The sequence below is a fragment of the Onychomys torridus genome, chromosome 17 (genome assembly GCF_903995425.1).
Source record: "Onychomys torridus chromosome 17, mOncTor1.1, whole genome shotgun sequence".
Lineage (NCBI taxonomy): Eukaryota > Metazoa > Chordata > Mammalia > Rodentia > Cricetidae > Onychomys > Onychomys torridus.
The window spans coordinates 16,592,237-16,615,466 of NC_050459.1; the positions used below are offsets into that span (position 1 = coordinate 16,592,237).

At 47.4% G+C, this 23,230-nt stretch overlaps 1 protein-coding gene across 3 annotated transcripts in view; it reads right to left on the bottom strand.

Annotated features, from left to right (window-relative positions):
- Positions 1-1,372: 1,372 nt before the first annotated feature.
- The window catches only part of Atp7b (ATPase copper transporting beta), a 79,513-nt gene continuing 57,655 nt past the window's right edge, over positions 1,373-23,230 (bottom strand). For 2 of the 3 annotated variants that reach the window (XM_036166835.1, XM_036166833.1), the window contains 16 exons: positions 21,394-21,470; positions 19,624-19,798; positions 19,157-19,390; positions 18,432-18,523; positions 17,530-17,657; positions 17,266-17,420; positions 16,682-16,816; positions 14,012-14,206; positions 12,401-12,583; positions 11,194-11,347; positions 8,277-8,420; positions 6,345-6,487; positions 5,561-5,764; positions 5,363-5,480; positions 4,072-4,174; positions 1,373-3,454 (listed from right to left, as the gene is read on the bottom strand). In XM_036166835.1, the coding sequence (XP_036022728.1) occupies positions 3,178-3,454; positions 4,072-4,174; positions 5,363-5,480; positions 5,561-5,764; positions 6,345-6,487; positions 8,277-8,420; positions 11,194-11,347; positions 12,401-12,583; positions 14,012-14,206; positions 16,682-16,816; positions 17,266-17,420; positions 17,530-17,657; positions 18,432-18,523; positions 19,157-19,390; positions 19,624-19,798; positions 21,394-21,470 (2,517 nt within the window). In that variant the 3' untranslated portion in view covers positions 1,373-3,177. The remainder of the gene's footprint in view (positions 3,455-4,071; positions 4,175-5,362; positions 5,481-5,560; positions 5,765-6,344; positions 6,488-8,276; positions 8,421-11,193; positions 11,348-12,400; positions 12,584-14,011; positions 14,207-16,681; positions 16,817-17,265; positions 17,421-17,529; positions 17,658-18,431; positions 18,524-19,156; positions 19,391-19,623; positions 19,799-21,393; positions 21,471-23,230) is intronic. The other variant, XM_036166836.1, reaches the window with a different exon arrangement.

Sequence of the window (23,230 nt, forward strand, 5' to 3'; positions counted from 1 at the left end):
CTGTGAATATGTGTTGCTGCTACTGGTTAATAAAGAAGCTGTTTTGGGCTGGGTGGTGGTAGCGCACGCCTTTAATCCCAGCACTCGGGAGGCAGAGGCAGGTGACTCTCTGTGAGTTCAAGGCCAGCCTGGTCTACAAAGCGAGTTCCCGGACAGGCTCCAAAAGCTACACAAAGAAACTGTATCCAACCCTCCCCCCACCCCAAAAAAGAAGAAGGAGGAGGAGAAAGGAGAAAAGGGAGGAGGAGAAGAACAACAACAAGAAGAACAAGAACAAGAAGAACATGAAGAATAAGAACAAGAACAAGAACAAGAACAAGAACAAGAAGAACAAGAACAAGAACAAGAACAAGAACAAGTAGAACAAGAACAAGAACAAGAAGAACATGAAGAATAAGAACAAGAACAAGAACAAGAAGAACAAGAACAAGAAGAACAAGAAAGCAGCAGCAGCAGCTTTGGCATATGGCAACACAGGATATAGTCAGGCGGGAAATCCAAGAGAGATACAGGGAAAAGAAGGGTGGAGTCGGGGAGCCACTGGGAGCTGCCAGGGGAGCAAGATGTAATAGAACACAGGTGAAGCCACGAGACATGTGGTAATACATAGATAAATAGAAATGGGTTAATTTAAGATGTAATAGCTAACTAGCAATAAGCTTGAGCCATAGACCAAACAGTTTGTAATTAATATTAAGCCTCTGGGTGATTATTTTATAAAAACAGCTGCCGCCCAAACAGGACCAGGCAGGACCAAGAAACTTCAGTCTACACCAGCATACCTCTGGTGACACTCTTTCTACTCTTCATAGTGTCCTGGATTGGATGACAAATTACACCACTAGGGTACACTTCATTTAAGGTACCTGGCCACCCCAAGCAGAACTTTAGTTCCCCAGAAGAAGCCCCTGGTCTTGGTTTTTCCACTGTCTTCTATCCCACTCTTTCAAGGCAAAGACCCCAACATATATCGGTACCGATTACTACAGATCAAAGCCCGTCAGTCAACCTGGGGGCAGTGACTTCAACAAAGGCCTCTCTGCAGTCCTGCATGCCACTCAGGCAGCAGCCAGCAGATGCAGCTGAGGGGATCCAACCAGGGCAGGGCAATGGGGTTCCCACCACCTCGTGTCCCCACTGCTACAATCCTATTATTCTCTGTCCCTCCAAAAGAGTCCTCCCCAGTCAGGTTGCATGAGTTGGCCATGCAGACAGAGCAAGCCAGAGGCAACTCCTAGATTTAAAAAAAAAAAAAAAAATGCAATTTTATCCTCATGCTTCATTGAAAGTTTTTGAAGAGGGAACTGTTCTCCAGCCATAAAAGATTCCTGACTCTTTGAAAATCTAAAAAGTTATTTATTTGTTTGTTTGTACAATTATATAAATATTTTCATGTCTACATGTGAATGTGATGCTTCTGTTCTTAGGTTTTTAAAAAAAATCAATACAATTAGAGTCTTTACAAAATGATTACCTTATTCCAAAGCAAGAAAAATTCCAAAACAAAGCTCTAGACAGAATGGGTGGGAACAATGGGAAGAGAATACTGGAGAAGTGGGTAGAGGGTTAAAAACAACAAGGGCACAACAAATCCCTATACTGAGATTTTAGAAGATAAAACTCAGCAAAAACTAATATGCAAAACTGAAACCAGCCATCCAAAGTGAAGTTAGCAACCTCATGACCCACTGCATTCTAAGTTGATACAATTCATACATCTCCTGGCACGTTCGTTCCTCCAGAGACAAGGACCTTAGTCCAGTTTACTCTTACCAAGCAAATTTGATATTTAAGGTTGCAGGAGAAGTACAGAAAATCCTTCAGGGCCTACTGAACTGAACACTGGCTGTGAGTTTCTGGGAAGACACTGAGCCCCTCTGAATTTGTTTCCTTGTTTTAGAAATGCAGACAATAGCTACTGTGCTACTGGAGAGTGGGGGTGGCAGAGAGAGTCTGCAAGAAGCACTAACACTGCCCCTAGCAATAAGTGGCATTCAATAAAGGCGATATTTTTTTATGTCATAAATGAGAGTAATCTGTTCCAGGTAGTTCAGCCACTCAGGTAAGTTGGACCCATTTCTGCCCTCTGATGCCACCCGATCACAAATCGTCACTGATGACAAAAGCATTTTTTTTTAAACTGGGGAGCTGTGGAGGTCCCTCTTAGATGTCAGCAGCAGACAGATCTCTCAAGAACCACTCTCTTCTGATGGGACAGTTCCCTCTAGGTACACACACTAGGAGATGTGACAAACTCCACTGGACCCCACTAGGTGACAGGAAGGTTCCCTTATGCATACATCCCCCAAGGGACACTGCTTTAAGCACCACAGGTCACCACAGGGCCATACAGGGTGCCCTGGGTGGCAAGGACCTGGACCCTACAGGAAAATGGGCTCTGGCTTCCCTCCAACTGTTTGGGAGAAGCATGTTCAAATCTTCAGAAGGGGCTCTAAGTGAGACAGAACTCTCCCCTTAGAGTAAAGAGGGGTGCCAGGAAGCTTTGGGATTGGGGTGCAAAGCAGGGAGCCACCTTTAGGCAGAAAATGCAAGAGCCAGAACGCCTAGCCCACGACAAGAACTCTGTCCTCAGAAGACAGAGGGCAACCACATCCTGGTACCAAGGATGTCAACCAGAAAACGACAGGCACATCTGAGGTGGCCCGAGGCTTACATGGCCCGTGTGTGCTATGGAACTCCAAGCTTTCTGGGAGCTCTTGGTATGGGAAAGCTCTGGATGGAGCTCGCTGTGTGAAACATCTCTGGAGGGGAAACTCTCCAGGGGGCCTGGCTAGGTTTTTCAGTACTGATGGTTCCTCAACTTGCAGACAGCCATGCAAATACAGTAGGCAGAGCTCTGCAGAGAGTGCTGGCTTCCTCTCCTGTACTAGAACCCAAGCAGGGTGTGACCTTGCCCAAATGGAAAAGAGGGAGAGCAGTGTACCTTGCCCATCTTAGCAGGCTTCTGAGGGAACAGTCCTACCCAGTCTCTGCAGAAACACCAGGGAAGTTGCCACCTACTGCGGGAAGGCTAGCAGGATGCTCAGGGCTCGGGATGAGCTTCACTTCCCCGACGCTGCTTGCTGGGGCGGCACCTGCCGGCTCACCCACAGTGAGTGGGTACAGGCTCCCCTAGAAGGAGCACCTTGGCCTGCCCAGGGCTGCCACCTGGAGCTCTTAGATGCATTGCTCTTCATCCCTGTCACTCAGAAGCAGGGACCATTTGTCCCCGTTGTCATCTGCTGCTGGGCCACCATGCCGAGACAGTCGGTCTGACGTCAGAGGGGACAGAGACACTTGGCTCACGTAGCTGACCTGGTCCCACGGTGTGGCCCTAGGAGAATCTCGCCGTCGATCATCCATGCCAACATGCACACTAACCTGGGATGCATTCAGAGGCTTCATGCGGCCATGGGCCTGTGCCTCATATCTCTCCAGATCGGGCTTTCTATAGCTGGAAGGCAAGAATCCAAGAGTACTCGAATCACTCTGGACTTAAGGCTCTTTTCCTCTGGTGAAATCTACATTTTTCAGTAACACATGTAGCAAAATTTCATGGGTTTTGAAGGGAAAAAGACTCTGAATTCCCATGGCTCAAGTTCACCTGATCCAAAAACTTTCTATGTAAATAGTCCCTATGTACATAGTAGTCTGTCACTCACTTTTGTTAAATGAATGAATAAATAAACCAATGTTTTATTTTTTGGCAGTGTTAGGGACTGAACCCAGGGTCTTGCACATGCTAGACAGTTGCTCGTCTAGTGAGTTGTATCCCTAGTCCATGCACATCTTTTGTTAAGAAGAAAAAAATGGTAATACACAGGGATCATGTGCCTACAGGTGTTCATATAAATAGCCATGAGCACATGAGAGAGGCCCAGCCTACAACAACTGGTAAGTGGGCAGTTTCTTGTCCAGGGTGGTGAAAAATCACTCCAGAAATCTGCAAGTTCCTTTGTGTTTTTCCCAGATAAAGGATGGGGAACAAGAACCAGGAAGCATGCTGGTGTGCCCCTGCCTGCTGTGAACACAGACAGTGAAGCCTGCAGCGGCTCCAGGCCCAGGACTCACCACTTCAGCTGAAGAGAGGAGAGTACCACAGACACAGAGGAGGCTGCCATAGCTGCTGAGCCCATCCATGGCTGCAAGATAATACCAATGGGCATGAAGACACCTGCAAAAAAAAAATAGGCAAGTGTCACCTGACAGCCAGGGAATACTGAGAGCCCTCTCAGAGGACTTAGGAAAGACAGTGCCCACCAGCTTCCAAGGTCAGACCACCTTCAAAAGCTAGCAGGTGCTGTGAAGGGAAGATGGGTCTCTCTTGCCTGTCCTGATTAGAACTATGTATTGGTAGCACCACCCAGCTCAGGGGTTGGGAACCAAGTTGATAAACACTATGGATGGCCACAGTACTTGTCTACAAAGCTAATGATCCGGTCTCTAGGGAGGGCTGAAAGCCAGGTCCCAGACATCCCCAGGAGTCTTAAGAATGGAATGAAGCTCCTGAGCTGACTCTGGAGACAGAAAGACGCTTGTCTGACTCTAGGCCCAGGAGGCTGAGGCAGGCTGGATAATCTCGATTATAGAAGTCACGACTAACCACGTGGACATAAAAGAGAAACTGAGGCAGGAAAGCTGTGCTTAAGAACTTTGGGTCAGGGCCCAACAAGACGGCTTAGTGGGTGAAGGTACTTGTGCCAAGTCTAATGACCTGAGTTTGTCCCAGGGGTTGCATAATGGAATGGGAGAATTGATTCTGGCAAGGAATCTTCTGACCTCAATACCCATGTGCGCATGCATGCATACACACACACACACACACACACACACACACACACACACACACACACGCACAAATAAAATGTAATAAAAAATAACCTTCAGGACCTTTTAGCCTACAAAGTCTTGCAGAAGTGTCTGGCATGTCCCCTTGCCTTGATTGCCTGGTTCCTTTTTTTGTCCCCCCCGCCACAGTGGGAGGGGAGGAAGGGCAGTTCCAAAGCAGAAAAATACCTTTTCTGTCCAGGTTATTTGTGGGAAGTAGACTGGAGTCTGGGCAGTACTCACTCTTAAGATAGGCTCTGAGACAACAGTCACTGTGTCTGACACAACAGGTACCTCAGAACATGCCATGATACTTCTTCCTCAGAGAATAGGGTCACCTTAAATGAAGGGCCAAGCCCCTTGATCAGCTATCTATAGAGGGTCAGAGTGAATGAGGTTGTGGGGCCCTCCCAGGACTTTCCACACTGTGTCTGGCCAGCCAGTCCAAGAGGTGGATGATTCGATAGTTCATCGGGGACTCAGTAGAGAGACCAAAGGTGACATAACAGATGAGCTGAGCGCTGCCCCTACCTACCTGCGGCAATAGGTATTCCGACCATGTTATAAATCAATGCCAGCACCAGATTGACCCGGATCCTCCGGACAGTCCTCTTGGAGAGATGAATGCTGGCCACCACATCCAATAGGTCATTCTACAGGAGAGGAGCATACCTGAGTAACGGACTCATGCCAACCCCAGCCCCTCCTCTGACCTGGACGCCGCTGAGCTCACTCTGATAAGAACCACGTCTGCTGCTTCGATGGCAACATCTGTGCCAGTCCCAATAGCAATTCCCACATCGGCCTGGGCCAAGGCTGGGGAGTCGTTCACCCCGTCTCCCACCATGGCTACTTTCTTGCCCTCGTTCTGGAGCTCCTGGACCTTGGCCACCTTGTGAGAAGGCAATACCTCAGCAAAGACTTTGTTGATGCCAACCTGGAAGGAAGGAGGCGTAAGAGCTGAGCAGAAGCAGGGATCCATGGCAGCAATGACATTGTCAGGGCTTTGCATGTGTCTGGCTGGTTGGAGTACCGTGTGCAGGGGTGGAGATACAATGTGTGGGCATTCACACTAGAGCCCTGGTCTATGGGGATAGGCAACCACCCAGTAATACTGTCCTTGTGCTCCAAGCTCAGAACTACGTGGGTCATGATCAAGTCATTCACTTCCGTCCATAAAGCAAGTTGAACCAAAAAAGCACTCCTGAAAAGGATGCTTAAATAACAGGCTGTTTGTTGTTCTTGTTTGTTTACTTGGATTTGGTTTTGAGACAAGGTCTCTTTGTGGCTGTGGCTGACTGGAACTTTCTCCACAGATCAGGCTGGCCTCAAATTCACAGAGGTCCACCTGCCTCTGCCTCAGAGTGCTGGAATTAAAGGCGTGCTTTTATTTATACCAAGTTAGCTTAGATTACTTTTATTTTTTTATTTTTATTTTACTTATTTGCTTCTTTATTTTGCATCAGTGGGCTTGGTTGTAATTATGAAGGAAAAAGAACGTCTGGCCACTGCCATACCTGAGTGGCAATGGCTCTGGCTGTCTTCCGGTTGTCCCCCGTGATCAGAACCACATCCACACCCATGCTTTTCAGTGTATAGATAGCCAAGGCAGCCTCTGGTTTAACAGCATCTGCGATGGCGATCATCCCGCACAGCACACCTGAAACAAAGCAGCCGCAGTCAGCAGCAGCCAACAGGCAGGGCCTGTGAGGATGGCTCTCTTCACACGTCATCCACAGGAAGTGACCCTCTGAAGCACCTGATGCAGTGTCTGGGCTCTCAGTGCTGGAAATGATAGCAAACTGTGCACAGTGGCTCCTGAAGGGGTAGGAACAGGGACAACCGCACATCCTCCAAAGCCCTACAGACTCTCCACAGTTTCCACTGGAAACATATATGGTTGCCAAGAACCTTTTGCATAATAAGAACTAGTGTGTGTTTGCTATTAAAATATGAGAAGTATCCAAATGGTGCTTACAATGATGGACATCTAACCTAGGAAAGCTCGTGACACAGTAAGAGGAACACAACAGAGCAGGCGTCCTCTACTTAATCCAATCCTGCCACAAGGAGCTGCAGGGGCTAAGGTTTATAAGCATTATGGGGGGCAGAGACTGGGGCAGGAAGACATATTTGACTGGAGTATTCAAAAGACAGTGTTGTAAACTATTTTTTATTCAACTCCAGTTTTCGTTCGAATAACGAACGCTAAAGTGAACAAAACACAAGTTCCGATGTCTCCAGCATTACTGCCTGGTATACCCCTGAGTGCTAAGACACAGAGTCAGGAGAAACCGCGCCCATCCATGAGTCGGACAGCAGGAAGGCGCGAGGGCATCCGGGGAGGTAGATTCCTGTCCTGCCTGTAGTGATGACTGAGAGGGATGACTCTGACTTGCCACCTCGGGAGCAGAGCTGGCACTGGATCAAGATGGAGACGGTGACAAAGGAAGGACGGGCCTCAACTCTTAAGGAACTCAGAGTGGAGAGTGGGAGAAATAGTCTTCCCCAGGGAAGAGACACCATTGGTTACCCAGTACCAAACCGTCAGCCTGTCAGCCCTGAAAACGTACATAAGAGTAACATTATACAGACTGAGCTGGCTGTACTTACATATTTAGAAATATACACATCTACATTGTCTTACTTAGGGTTTCTATTGCTCTGATGAAACACCACAAACAAAAAAGCAAGTTGGAGAGGAAAGGGTGTATTTGCCTTATACTTCTAGATCATAGTCCATCATTGGAGGAAGTCAGGACAGGAACTCAGGCAGGGCTGCAACCTGTAGGCAGAAGTTGATGCAGAGGCCATGCAGGGGTGCTGCTTTACTGGCTTGCTCAGCCTGCTTTCTTATAGAACCCAGGACCACCAGCCCAGGATGGCACCACCCACCATGGGTGGGCTCTCCCTCGTTGATCACTAATTGAGAAAATGCCCTACAGCTGGACCTCAAGGAGGCATTTCCTCAGCTTAGGCGCCTTCCTCTCTGATGACCCTAGCTTGTGTCAAGTTGACACAGAAAACCAGTCAGTATATACAGATCTGTGTGTAATAACAATTAATGAAAAAGAGACCATGGTGTTGACAGACAGCAAGTGAGGGGTATATTGGAGGAAAGGGAAGGGAAGATGATGTAATTCTATTATAATCTCAAAAATAAAAGAAATAATTTTAAAAAAAGAAGAAAGGGCCTCAAGAGAAGAGACCGAGTGAAAAGACAGCAAGAGACCCTGGGAAAAGACATTAAATTAACAGAAAGGGAGACCAGCTTTCCAAATAAGAAGAAAGAAGAGAGGAAAATAATGACAAGCAAAGAGAAGAGGAGAGAAGGCGGGCAAGAAGGAAAAGAAAAGAACAGAAGGGAGGGGAAGGGGTGGGGGAGGGGCAGAGGAGGCCTCTTACAAAGCGGAGGAGTGAACTGTGTTCTAATCTCAGGCAGAGGTTACCATCGATAGCCACGAGGATGGCTGTCTGTCCTTTCATCTCGTGGTCTGTCATGGCGTCACTGATCTCACTGGAGATGGTTAAACCGTTGCGCCTCATCCATTCCCGGTTTCCAATCAGCACAGAGAAGGTCTGGGGGTCTGTACCTATTCAAAAGAGACCGGTTACTCCTGGACAGTCCAGCTTCACAATCAACTAAAACCCAGGGACATAGGACCGTTCTGAAAACTATAACCTCTCGCGACACTCCCCTTGTCGGACCAGAAAGATACGGTATAAAGAACACCACTGTGAACTGAAGGCAATGTTTCATGCATTCTTCATGTGTGAAAATGCTGTCAGCATATTAAACATCATGTAATGTCCTTACATGCCACTAGAGGTACTTATTTCATTTATGCGAGTAAGGAGTTTGCCTGAGCATATGTATGCACACCATGCGCACACCTGACGCTCATGGAGGCCAGAGGGTATCAGATCCTCCAGAACTGAAGTTACATTTGTGAGCCCCCATGTGAGTACAGGGAACAGAACATGGGTCGTCTCCAAGAGAAGCAAGTGTTCTTAACAGCTGAGCCATCTCTCCAGGCCCTGATTCTTTTTGTACAGCATCAGAAGCTGGGTCAGACCAAAGAATGTGTTGACTAAATTATTTTCTGGCAGGATTAGATGATCCAAAGAGAACCAACAAAATCAGGTAAGTCTGTTTCTATGATACATAAACATACTATTTTTTGAGATAGTCTTATATTGATGAGGGGATATGAAAATATATACATATAGAAAGAGAGACACTTTTTTTGTTTGTTTTTTGGTTTTTTTTTGTTTTTTTTTTTTTTTGAAGACAAGGTTTCTCTGTGTAGTTTTGGTGCCTGTCCTGGATCTAGCTCTGTAGACCAGGCTGGCCTCGAACTCACAGAGATCCTCCTGGCTCTGCCTCCCGAGTGCTGGGATTAAAAGTTCGCGCCACTGCCGCCTGGCAAGAAAACATTCTTACATATGTATCTAACAAAATCAATTACTGCTCTATTCATGACAACCTAATAGAAATTCTTGCCTAGAAACCATGGTGAGGCCCCTTCTCATCTGTGAAAGACAACGGTTTACAAAGACCTAAAGAAGCGATTCTCGAAGCTCTCTGCACAAAGGCCACACACTATCTGCTAAGAAAGCAATTCTCTTTGTTGCTACCTGCAAATGTTTGCACACTTTCATTGCTGCCGGCAAAACAACTATTTGCAGAGATGTTTATTTCTGCAATTTCTGTTTCTGCGAACATGTGGGTGACACAAATTCCTTTTGGTGGGCACAGAGCTCAAAGGCCACCCGTTAATTACCACACACACACACACACACACACACACACACACACACACACACGCACGCACGCACGCACACAAGCAGTACTAGACCTTTTCAAAGCATCACCTCGGGTTTCTGGCCACACATCAATAGCTTCTTCTGTCTTTTTAAATGCATGCTTGATTCTTGTTGGCTCAACTCTTCCATAACAATGTAGTCTACGGTAGTCTTATACTCCTGCCCCCATCTCCCAAGTCCTGTGACTGAAGGCCTGCAGCATGCCCAGCCTCTGTGATAGGCTCTGGAGCCATGGCTCCAGACAGAACAAGGGCCTGCTCATCTGCCACCTTCTAGTAATCTGCGACCCTGATGCTTCTGAATGCTCTAATGGGAAGGTCACCTTAGGGACTGAAACTATTAAAAGGCAGCACATGGCATCTAATAACATCGCCTAAATAAAGACCTATCATTTGGGGCATCTAGAACTCTCTATCAGTTTAATGTAACGGCTGGAAAATGACCTCAGGAAAAAGGGAGATGGCTCAGTGGTTAGAAGTACTTGCTATACAAGCTCGAGAACCTGAGTTTTGATCGCCAGCACTCACATAAAAGCCTGGCCATGTAGCCTGCTAGCCTAGCCCACAGTAGTGAGCTCCAGGTTCAGCAAGAGATCCTTCAAGGGATAAAAATGGACGGTGATAGAGCAGGACACCTAACATCCTCCCCTGGCCTCTGTATGCACACACATAAGCATGCTCTTCCCCGCCACACACACACATATATGTGCACACTTGTGCATATACCATATACACACAGGAACAAAGAAGGAAGGCAGACAGGCAGGCAGACAAGGTAGGGTGCAGGCAGTGCCGCATGCCGGCAATCCCAGCACTCAGAAGTTGAGGCAGGAGAATCCCAGAAGTTCAAGACCAACCTGGGCTACAGTGTCTTTAAAAAAAAAAAAAAAAGTAAAAATGAGAACGGCATCTGCCACTGAGCAGTGTCTCTCTGCTTGGTGTAAGCAGACCATTTCCCAATTCCCTGGCTTTCTGTCAGCTCTGAAAACACTCCACATACACTGGAGATCACCCGGATGGGAAAGCAACAGGAAGAACAGATGCAACGCCACCTGCCACCCAGTAGCTACGGGAAGGAAAATCAGTACCGAGTAAGAAATACAACACTCCAGGGAAGGAGGAACTATGACTCCAAGTCCTATGCCACTTTGGCTTTCCATAAGCATCAGAATCTGGAGGCGTCTGGCCAGGGATGGTAGTATTCACCTATTCTTACAGCTACCTGGAAGGCTGAGGTGGGAGGGTCACTCGAGTCCACAAGCTGGAAACTAACCCAGCAAAACCCAATGCACAAGAAAAAGCAAAACAAAATGCATGGACAAACAAACAAACAAAAACCCTTAGACGTATCAAAGCATGCAAGAGGAAAAGCAGGCGTTCCTGGGGTAGGCAGGGCATGGAGTAGCCAGCGATGAGCTTCCCGTCTCTATAGGAGGGGAAAATCCCACAGGTGGGTCTGCTGTGGTCTGGCTCGCCTCTGCTTTCACCCAAGATGGCTCCAGCCACCAACAGATCCGGGAGGGATGAAAGTGAGGAATACCTTTTCCTGTGGGAGAGCTGCCAACCCCATTCGGGTGACCGGTGGGATCACTGTGAGCCAGGATGCTTTCCACATTGCTAACTTTACAGCCAATTCCACAGCCCGGCACTGCCTGGAAGTCCGTGCAGTATCCAAGGGTCTCTGTTCCAAGTTCCTGTGGAAGCAGGAGAGAGGGACAGAGACCGGGGTGAGGGCAGTGAGAAGAAAGAGGGAAGGAGGAGGAAGTAGAGGCAAAGATAAGGAAATGCACTGTGAGGATGAGGACGACGAGGGTGAGGACGACGACACAGCCAGTGTTCCCTCTTCAGACTCACTGTTAGTTCTCAACCTGAACCGGGCTAAACAGCTAAATCCTCCCTAGGCGGATACCTAATGGCCCAGCAGGCTGCAGATCCAAGAGAAAAGTCAATGCACCTCAGACCACACAGATGTTTCCATGTCAAAAGTGATTACACCAGAGCAATGGCTAAGTAAGTGGTGAGTGAGCGGCAAAGCTACTTTGCAGCTGCCAGACAGATCATTCCCCACGTGTGATGCCCGGGGAAGGGATCAGAAGTGGTGGACATCATCAGAACAGCCAGCAAGCATAGGTCTTCCTCCTGACCCATACGGGAAGATGTCAAACAGCAGTGTGCTGACCCCCTATGAGGGACAAGCACAGAATGAAATGTCTCAAACATCCCCCTTGTCGCTGTTTTTCTGAGGTACCCACATCACCCCATATATCAATGATAAATTTTTGCTCAAGCAATTTAGACGCTGTCAGCATAGTCCCCCAAAGCACTCCACTTCCTCCATGTCCAATGTGACACAAAACCTGTTTTAGGGAAGATGGAGGGGTATGGTACTTCTCTAAACCCCCAAATTCAGGCTTTTCAGCTCACCTGTGCTAGCTCTGCGCCGGTAACCCCACTGAATGCTTGTGTCCCCTCACCCTTGTTGTATAAAGAAGTTACTGGAGTACCCGTCTTCCCCATGCCTCAGACTTGGGTTCTCAGAAGGCAGAGGGGTCACATCTCACTCATTCTGTCCTGAGACTGGTATTATCCATGTTTTCCACAAATAAACATGTTAGGGCCACCACAAGCCCTGTCTACAAGTGAAGACCTCCTCCAAGGCAGCTGAGCAGGCAAGTATTCGGCAGAGTAGGGAAGACAAGGCTGGTGGTGAGAGGGTCATTGCAATGCCAGGGCCAAGGTCTGCGTACCTCTTTGCAGTATTTCGTGACTGCCACGCCCAAGGGGTGCTCACTGCTGGCCTCTGCGGTGCCCACCACTGCCAGAACCTTCCTGAGGGACAGTGTGACCAGGTCCACAAGCAACAGGAACCGCATGACTCTGGGGACTCCATAAGTAATGGTGCCAGTTTTGTCAAACATCACAGTCTTGATCTGCAAGAACAACTTCACGTCAGGACTTAACATGGAGGCAGCTTTCTCAGTCCCCATGGCTGAAGGCAGAGCTTCTCCCAACCTGCCTTGGGCAGGAAACTACTGTTACCTTCCTAACTCTGCAGGCAACAATTGCTACTACCAAGAAACCATTACCCATCTGCCAGTCTACACAGCTTCACTGTACCTTACCTTTGACCAAATGGAGGGCAGCAGGTTTCTCTGTTCAGACCAGCAGATACACTGTTTGGATTCCCAAACTCCGTGGTGGCCCCTGCCTCCAACACTGTTAACTGATCTTCTCCCTCCAGAGATCCCTGCTTGCCCCAATCCACCCTTACTGTACGGCCAGTCTGACTTTCCCAGCATGCAACCTAGTGGCTCAAAGGAGCAACCTACTCTACACCATGTGATCCTTCAAAACTTTCGTAACTGCCCCCCCCCCCCAGCACTTCCTCTGTCTCAGATTTTCTTCTAATTGTTTATTTAGTTTATTCAACAAGAGTGCTTTCAGGCTGAGTGCTTGGGTCAGCACGGTGAAGAAAAATGCAGCAGATGTCATGGGGCTTATGATCAACACAGCTGCACGGTCCCCTCAGGTCCTCTTCACCTACCGGCTATTTCACTTCTGCAATCCCCCACTACCACTTGACCTGGCTAGCTCTTACTCAGCGTCCCAGACCACCACCAGCACTCCGTACGAACTTCTGAAGAGGCCAGGCCCCAGTACAGTGTGTCCTCATGGAGTTGGAGTCCTAACCCTGTCTTCGGGACACCTGTCCTTCCCACTGTGCTGTAAGTTCCTTGGAAGCTAGGAGCCAGGACGAGTGGGCGAACCCGGTGCAGGGCCCACCTGCGGCACGCGTGTGGCAAATGGCGCCAAAAATGAACAGGAGCGTTGACTGGTGTGCTGGACAAAAGGCAAGACTTTTGCTTTTCTTAGATACAGTCTTACTAAGCAGCTCAGGTAAAACCTGAACTCGTGACCTCTCTGCCTGCGTCTCCAGAGAGCTGAGACTATAGGTCCGCATCACCACAGCGACCTGAACGAAGAGTCTAATTATCGTTCTTCCGCCCAAGTCACAGGTCTCGGCTAATCCCAACTGTGTGAGCTGGCAACTTTGCTAACAGCCGCAGGCTTCTGAGCAGGTTACCTAACCTCCTCCTTCTGCCAGAGTCAAGACCATAGGAATCACATCTACCCTATGAGATAGTCAGCGGCTAGCCACGAAGCAGTGAATTGCTCAACCATTAACTGCTGCTGGTTTTGCATTACTCCCAGGCAGTCGTGGCTTCCGACTCCAGTCGGCAACACGCATCCTCAGGCTTTCCTCTAAGCAACAGTACAGATATTAGTTTCATGAGGACTTGTAAAAGGTGTTAGTCCATGTTCCCACAGGGGACATCCAGAACCCGATAGGGGCTCACCTTGTGAGCCATCTCCAGGGGCTTGCCTCCCTTGATGAGGACACCATTCTGGGCAGCCACCCCAGTGCCCACCATAACTGCTGTGGGTGTGGCCAGCCCCAAGGAGCAGGGGCAGGCGATGCAGAGCACAGTGATGGACGTCTGGAAGGCAAATCGGATGATCACCTCTGTCCGCGAGATATGCTTGTTGGGGTTCTGCGGAGGAGAGAAACATCAGTTGGAGGGGCGTTCAGGGAGGAATCCCACACTCAGACTGTCACAGTGGGGGGCAGTGGGAACCGAGAACGCAGCGAGCGGAGTTTAGGGAACGTGACCGGATTCTGTGCGGCCTCAGTATCAGAGCTGACCTACTTCATACTTCCTCAACTTCTTCCTATAGCTTCCCTCAAGGAGGCAAGGTGGGTCAGGAGCAGAGTCATGTAAGACCCTGACAGGGCACAAACTCACAAGTTAGACCACATGGGTCATAGCTCTGCTGCTAGCCTCACCCCTCTCTGCCTCAGTTTCCCCGGGTAGAAAATGGTGATTAAAGTATCTCACAAAGGGTGTTGTGCTCATAAGGGAGGCGATATGCACGTAATGAGATGTCTGCATGGAACGGCCCAGGCACAGCAGATTAGAAATGACAACCACTGCATCCTCATTTTTGGCTTCAACATTATGAAAGCTTCAATAGCTCTCCAAAGAACCTACATTCAGATGTTACAAGGATATTTACCACTGTCGAGTACTGGGCAATTTTCCAGAAGATGATGCACATGCTACATGTGCTGATGAGGAAAGATACCAGCGACATGGTAAAATTTCAAGGGCAGCATAAGGAAACGTGCTATGGTTTTAGTCTCGCTATTAAATTCTCGGCCATGTGTTAACCACAGAAAAAGCTGCAAAGGGCATCAGTGGGCACTTCTAACAGGTTTGCTCTTCTGTGCATGCTTCATTAAAGAAAACAAAATAGAGGCCTGTTTTACAGGGTGGTGGCACATAGTGAGATCTTGCTGTCTGGGATCTTCACTCATCTTGCTGCATTTTCATAATGGCTATGGCTGGAGGCCGTTATTCTGAGAGCCGCTACATTCACTAATTGCAATAAAAAGTGTGTTTTCTGAATTGAGAAAATAAATCACAACTTCTTTACATCCTTTATCCTTTCACTTTAAAAGACACAATTCTAAAATAAGGTATACTGTAAGAGTCATTTAATGTTCATAGAAACCACTGTATTCACGTAAAAGGGAAAACTACTTAATGTGATTTTTTTTTTTTACAGTCATTCTTACTAAAATGACACTTGGCATTTTACTGGCACTGATAAACTTCTGGAAACTAACATGAACGAACCCTCCCTACAAATGACATTCCTGCCACAGTCATGACAGCATCTGAAAGAAACACGCAGTACCCCAGTTGTTAGCACACATCCTGATTTTGCAAATCAATACGAGAATCAAAGTAAGAAGGCAAAGCATGGACCAGCAGAGAGCCACACACTCCCAACTCCCCTGACAGTCAGGCTGGGCGCTGCCGCTGGCAATTCTAGTAACACATTCACAGGTCACTCTTGACAGCACCAAGGGGCTTCTTAGATGCCACAAAGTACTCAGCTTAGACTTTTTCAACTTAAAATACAAGCACTGAGGGAAAAAGCTACATCTTAGTAAATGGCATGCACCATGTCTGATAAACCTTTATCTGCAGGCAGAAACTACTTTAAAAGAGGAAACAGGCTCTGTCTCTAGTTCTTTAATCCATGACTCTAAGCTAAAATAAGCACTGGCATGAGATAAGGTGAGATGATGCTCCACTCATGGGGCAGCTGGTGACATTGGTGGCTCATTTGTTGTTCATTCCTGGCACAACTGGCCTCTTAATTGTGGGCCTCCAAGTGTCAGGCGCACGTAGCACCCCATTCATAAAAACCACAATGTCTTTAGCGAAGTGTCCTTGAGAATTAATTCTCGTTTCTTAAGCACATACAGTTTTTTGAGGATACACTGTATTTTCCATTGGTTTTTGAAGATAGAGTTCTTCACCTACTTCTTAAAATTAGAAAATGGATATCCCCTCCTTACTCTGCTGTTAAATAAATGTTTAAGCATCAAAAAGCTTTGTCTATAATGACATATACCCTTTCAGTAACACAAAGAAGCATTATTGCTTAGGAAGGCAGGATATTGAAGCTGCTATTAGTAGATATAGGTATCAAAAAATACATTGTCCCCTAAACTCTAGCATAGTATTGTGCCATCAAAATTGTGGTCTATTTTCTACAACATATGTCTTATAAACTCAGTAACAGACAACAAATCCCTGAAGCATTCTGACTGGGAGCCAAATGACGCCATGAACATTATCTCTGATTAGACAGCAAAGGGCATTTGTGTACTTGGGTATCAGTGCCAATGATGGGACTCAGGGCCTTGCACATACTAGGTGAGTACTCTGCCACTGAGCTCTATTCCTGACCTTCAGTGAGCATCCTCAATAAAGACCTTCAGAAGTAGGCTGATTCTCCCACTAGGACTTAGATTTTGCTACCAATAAGTCAAAGAAGCAAATAAAACAGAATGGATAACAAAGCCCAATGAATCGAAGACACAAAAGAATAGGGTTAATGGTAATAAGTTACTTAAAGCATGACAGCCATCCTGTCCAAGGCATCCAACTTACGGGGAAGTATTTCTGAACAACACCAAAATCGACAAAACCGATGACAATCCACACCACCAACGTTAAGGTTGAAATGATGATGATAAATGGGACAAAATATCCACTAAACCGGTCAGCCAGCTGCTGAATGGGTGCCTATGAAAATAAAGCATTAAGACCACAGAAGTTAAAACCCACAAAGACAGACAGGAGTAAGGGTTGGGTCCAAGCTCCCTCCATTACTACGTTTAGGAATCAATCTCTACTCGATAATCGGTGGGTGGTGCTGTGAACCTTTGAGATCATTTCCCACCTTCTGGTTTGTTTTGTTGTTTCGTTTTGAGGCAGAGTATAGTGTAGCCAAGGTAGCCTGGAGCTGGCTGAGGCCAAGGATGAACTTGAAGTCCTGACCTTCCAGCTTCCACTTCTGGACTAGCTAGGGATAAAAGGACTATGTGGCTCCACCACTCCATTTTAGTCAGTGCTGGAGACAGGATCCAAGGCCTCTGGTATGCTAGGTTGATGGTCTACGCACTGAGCTAAATCCCCTTGAGAACATTTCTCAAAGGAGGGATTTCATCACGAGTTTTAAGTTCCATCATTACCTTTGACATCTGGGCTTCTTCCACTAATTTCACAATCTGAGCCAAGGTAGTGTCATTGCCCACATGGGTAGCTTTAATGAGCACAGAGCCATGAGCATTTATAGAGCCAGCAATCACTATGCTCCCAGGTTTCTTAGTGACAGGCATGGCCTCTCCTAGAGGAGAAGAGATAAATGTCAGTCACTCACTCAGCCCACTCAACATCACATGGACCAGTGACTACCATGACACCCACCAAAGGGAACATGAAACAAGCCACCTAACCTGTGATGAGGGACTCATCTGCCATGGTATTGCCTTCCAAGACTTTCCCATCCACTGGGAACTTGCCCCCAGGGACAACCTTGATGATATCACCTCGCTGCACCAGCTCCATGGGCACTTGCTCCTCTCTGTAACAGAAGAAACCCAGATAGCATCCTCCTAGACTGACTACTGGATCTTTTATAGTTAGCCCTATGTATCTGAGAGTTCTAAATTAGCAAACAATCTTGCATCAAAAATATTCAGGAAAAGGATTGGGATGTAGCTTGGTATAAAAGACCCTGGGTCCCATCCTCAGTAAAACTAACTAACACACACACACACACACACACACACACACACACACACACACACACACGGGCAGGGGAGTGAGACCTGTCTGTACTCAACAGACACATATTTTTACATCCTTGGTCTCTAAACAATACAGTGCAAAACCTATTTACATTGTATTTACATTGTATTTGCATTGTAAATGCATCATAGATATTCTATAGATGATTTAAAGTACGCAGAGGGATTTAAAATTCCATGCAAATACTATTCCAGAGGAGGCACTTGAGCATGGGATGACTTGGTATCTGAGGATCCTAGAACCAAATTTCATGGATGCTGGGGGGTAGCTATACTTGTTCCACACCGAACAATGGAAAGGGGGTGAGCTTGAGAGGGGTGTGTACAGCTGAAACCAGAGTTCCACTGCCATGCTAAGGGCTGGACTTTACCCTAAAAAAGCAGGGAGCTGCTGAAGGCTTCCAGTACACAGCAGCCAACGCAGGCATAGGATAGTGCCTTGGGGTAATTAATGACTATGGCGCCCTGAACAACATCATTCACTACAGGATGGACACTTGCTGTCAACTACACAGAAAGGTCAAGCTCAGCTGAGGGACACAACCCACCTGAGGATTAAGTTGTCCTCTCCAAGGGTCACAACTGTGGCTTCCGTGGCTTGGAGTGACATGAGTTTTGCAAGGGCTTCTGAAGTTTTGCTCTAGGAAGTAAGCAGAAATATAAAATGAGAGCTGACTGTCCAAACCCGGGCTGACATTCACAAGCATGGTGTCAAAGGTAGGCTGGTGCAAAACCACAGCCACACCACTAACCACTAAGGCAGCCACGAATGCCAGCGCCACAAGGAAAACCCGGGCCATTGCTGCCGAAGCAGATCCTGGAATTCTATCCCAGTCTGCCCAATGGCTGTTTTCTTTCACCCTCAATATAATTTCTTTACCCCTCCTTTACAGGCTCCATTCTAACGCTGGGTTCGGCGCAGAGTTCTGCACATCACCCAAGCCTGAGGTGGAGGTGTGTATTTCTACCTTAACTACAATCCATTCGGCACTAAGAGAGCATGTGACCTCTGGCATAAAGTTCAGAGTTTGTGCCACTGCACAATTACCCGAACAAAGGTTTTACCAATTAGCCAGATTAGCTAGGATTTCAGAAGGAACAACCAACTGGGAGATTAGTGACTACAGCCCCTAATTATATGGGGGCTCAGATTCCCCTGTCATTCTCTATAGCGTGTGTAATTAGCAGTTCTCAACACATGCTGCCCATGCACTGAGTCTCAGATTACCCGAGGGAAGAGTTCTTTTCTTAACCTGTAGCTAGCTGTAGCTACCTTTGCCACGTGCTCCAGCCAGCGCCCAAGGGCAATGAACACGAAGAGCATGGGGGGCGTATCGAAGAAGGTCACAGGGCTCTTCTCAGCCTTCTCAGCCACTGCAACCACCAGGATGACCAGGGAGTAGGCGTAGGCAATGGTTGTGGCCAGCACGATGAGCACGTCCATGTTGGCTGCCTTGTGTTTCAAAGATTTGTAGGCTTGAACATAGAAGTACCATCCACCAAGGAACTGAAAGACAGGGAGGGAGGCAAGGGTTAGACAAAGAGGGGGCGGTCCAGGAGCCCTCGGGATGATGAGTAGTTAGGTTCACATATGGATCTGAAAATCACACTGTTCTTGGTGATTATTTGACATGGAGGGCACACGCTCTGCCTCAGCCTCCAATGGAGCACACTTTCTGGTCAGAACACTACTGGCTGACACACTTGAAGAGCAGAGATGGTTTGCCCGGCTTTACTTACTTGGACAAAGGTACACAAGATGAAGAAGATGAGATTTAGAACGGACAGTCCTGGAATGAGGTTGTGGTCCAGGACCATCGTCTCATGGGGCATATTGCTGGGGATTAACATGTAGACCATCAAGCCCATGACAGGGATGCCAAACACCAGGCTACACAGGAAAGACTTTTTCCACCTGCAAGGCAAAATGGGCAACACAGACACATCAGAACCACTTGGCACTGGTACCAGGTTAGATTAAAAATGGACTAAAATGGACTGAAACAGAAGTGAGGCTCACCCCTGACACTACCATCAATCGAAAGGTCCGGGCATTGCTACAAAGATGTTTGGGCTTAGCTCTGCCTTTGCATAAGCTGAGGCCTGGAAAATGAGAACTAGCTCCAAGGAGCTAGATACCACTCCTAGCCTACAGCAGCCTAGAGTTCCAGAGTTCTCTTTGTCATCTTACGCAGATTCCCCTCAAAGCAAGAAATAGATGGAAATACTATTTTATTAGTATAAGCTTATTTACACATTCTTTTTTTCTTTTTTTTTTTTTTCTTGGCTTTTCGAGACAGGGTTTCTCTGTGTAGCTTTGTGCCTTTCCTGCAACTAGCTTTGGCGACCAGGCTGGCCTCAAACTCACAGAGATCCACCTGCCTCTGCCTCCCGAGTGCTGGGATTAAAGGCGTGCACCACCACCACCCAGCTACACATTCACTTTTAAACAACTATTTACAATAAGAGTATAAGATTAGAGGCTGTCAATAAACACAACAGCTTAGAACCAAGGGCTGCAGATGCCTTCTGGGGCTTCATGGGAACTACAACATGCATGATACTCTAAAAAGGCAGTATGGAACCTTTACTGTAGGGACTTTTAAATTCTGTATCCAAATGTAGATCCTGCAATCCTGTGTGCTCAGGCTGCTGCCTGAGGCCATCCAAGAGGCAGACCCACTTGCTTCCCAAACTCCCACCTGACAGTCCCCTGCACCCTGGGCACGCCAACTGGACCAAGCTACAGGTACTCCAAAAACCCCAGAAGGACCCTCACTCCTTGCTGATTCCTTCACTTAACACACTTCTCTGAGTTGCAAACACTGGGTCTCCTGCTTCCTAGACCTTCCAGAATCTGCCTAAGCCACTGATGTCATAGTTCACTCATTCTTTCCCAGCAAGGCAAGGAGCCACTCTAAGGCACTGTGCTACATACAACAGCAGCCTGCAAGTGTGATGAAAGATTAAGTGACCATCTGAAACTATGAATTAACCTATATCTGCATCCTGGATCAACCCCCCCACACACTCCTGTTTTGTGATGGGAGATTCTGGGGCCTTGTGCATGCTAAGCATATGCTCTATCACTGAGCCAGGTGTCCTTCTCTGCACTGGCTGTTTCCTTTCCACTCAGCTCTGAGGACTGGCTTCAGAGTCTACCGCTAGAACTTACGCAAATCAAGCCTAAGTAGACTGTAAAAGAAAAGGCCAACCTTCCTCTCCCTTGATCCCAGCTAAAGCACATCCAGCATGTCAGCCACCAACTACAGGTGACTAGAGTTTGGGTACACTATCAAGCTGGGCAGTACAGACACAGATGCTGCCAACAGCCAGAAACTTCCGCAGACAGTATGGTCCCAGCTAATGACATCCCAGGTGGAAGGCAAACCAGGAAGCTGTGGTGACTGGGCCATAGTCGAGCATGGTGGCATCTTCACGAGCCAGAGTCAGTGAGAAGAGGATGGAGACTTAGACAAGGCTACCGTTCACCTTCTGGTTTCTACCTACTGTTTTATTTCCATCTTGTGGTCCAAGTGATGAGCACTGGGATTTTTCTGGGCCAGGGAAGCATGGAAGCCGATTTCCTTGTGATTAAACGAGACGGGTAGGGAACAAGGGGAAAGTTACTGGTTAAAATGTGCACAGGTGGAAAGTGTTTCCAGCACTGGAAATTAAAGTCTTGTCTGGTGACCTAAGGTTTCCCTCTCCAGGACTTCTTCGTCCCAAATCTTGTGCCAAAGCCTGTTCAGAGGTTCAGTACTTCTGTGCTGAGAGACTGGACCACCCTGCAGATGTGGCACTGAATGGCCATTCCTCTTGTTACTGTGAGCAAAGGCAGTTGGTACTGGCACACTAACTTCAATGGGTCCCAAAGCAGACCAGGGTTGACTTCAAAAGATTCTCGAGCTGGAATTTCAGATGCCTTGTGGTCTGGTACTTCACCCATGCATGAGGAAAGTGAGGGCCACAGGGAACAAGGATGCTAAAGGACTGGGGACAGTGTGGGTCTCTAGGCTTCAGGCCAAGCAACTTCCTACTGTGTTGGGGGGGGGGGGCTCTCTACTTGAAGAGTGGCTTTCTCTGTGTCCTCACAGACTGTACCTCCACCCTATGCTTTCTTCAAGCCCAGCTGCCACCCCCTTCATCTGAGCATTACGTCTCTGCTGCTTCTTGTGAATACACACAAGGAAAGCTGCCAGAAGGTGTCTTCTCAGCATAATAGAGAGGGCCCAGAATGCTGTTTCGAGCATCTCCAAAGTGAAATGTCATAGTATAAGGGCATTCAAGGCAATAAAAGATAAATACTCTCATTAACTAATTCCAGCCTAGTTGTATCAGGAAAAGATGCTCCAGAGTCATAAGCCTGGAAGCCAGGCAACAACCTAATATTTCTCTATTAAGGACGGAGGTTCAGGAGGCTGCACCAATCACTGAGCAGGATGGAGGCAGCTAAGGGTATTAGACGTCCAAGTGGAAGTGAGACATGTTTGAAGACTCCCACTGAGAACCCTCGCCCTATGAGTGATGTGTGGACACTAGTCTCTTAGATTTAGGATACAGTAGAATGGGATCGAGCTGAGAACGCCATGTTGCCTCGTGTGAACTGGGTATCAGTGAGCTTAACTATCTTCATTCACTGAACCGGCTGTGAAGTTTGTTAGCCTACTTGTATAAAAACATCAGCAGCATTTCCATATCCAAAAGCTCTGTTGGGCCACACAACAAACATCTCTCTATATACACATGACCAAGGAAGAAAAACTTAAGGATAACGTGGCATTAAGTCGGACGTAACATTTCATTTCATAAGCAATCAGTTTCACTAAATAATTAACCCTCACTGCTGACTGCTACAGATCAATCTTACTTAGTTTGGACTGTCTTAACCATCCCAATCACCATGGATGGTCATTCTCTCAAGGTCTGGTATAATATCGATATGAAGGAGGAAATGGGAGGTCTGTGGACAGACAGAGGGAGCGGGAAGGAGAAGAGTCATGAACCCTCTGTTTCCTGAGGCAAAGATGACCACATTCCCCTACAAGCCTCACAGGGAGGTGAGCATGGAATTATCTGTCTAATGCCTGCACACACCTGGCACAGACAGAAAAAATATTTGTAAATGGTGACTGGGCAACTTAGCTCTCCACACCAGGTAGCTTGTTGTCGAGACTGACGATTTCCAGGGAATATTTAAAACTAAAAATAATGTCTCGGGGTTGGGGATTTAGCTCAGTGGTAGAGCACTTGCCTAGCAAGCGCAAGGCCCTGGGTTCGGTCCCCAGCTCCAGAAAGAAAAAAAAAAAATGTCTCTTTCCTCTCATCTCTTCCTCTTAAAAAACTA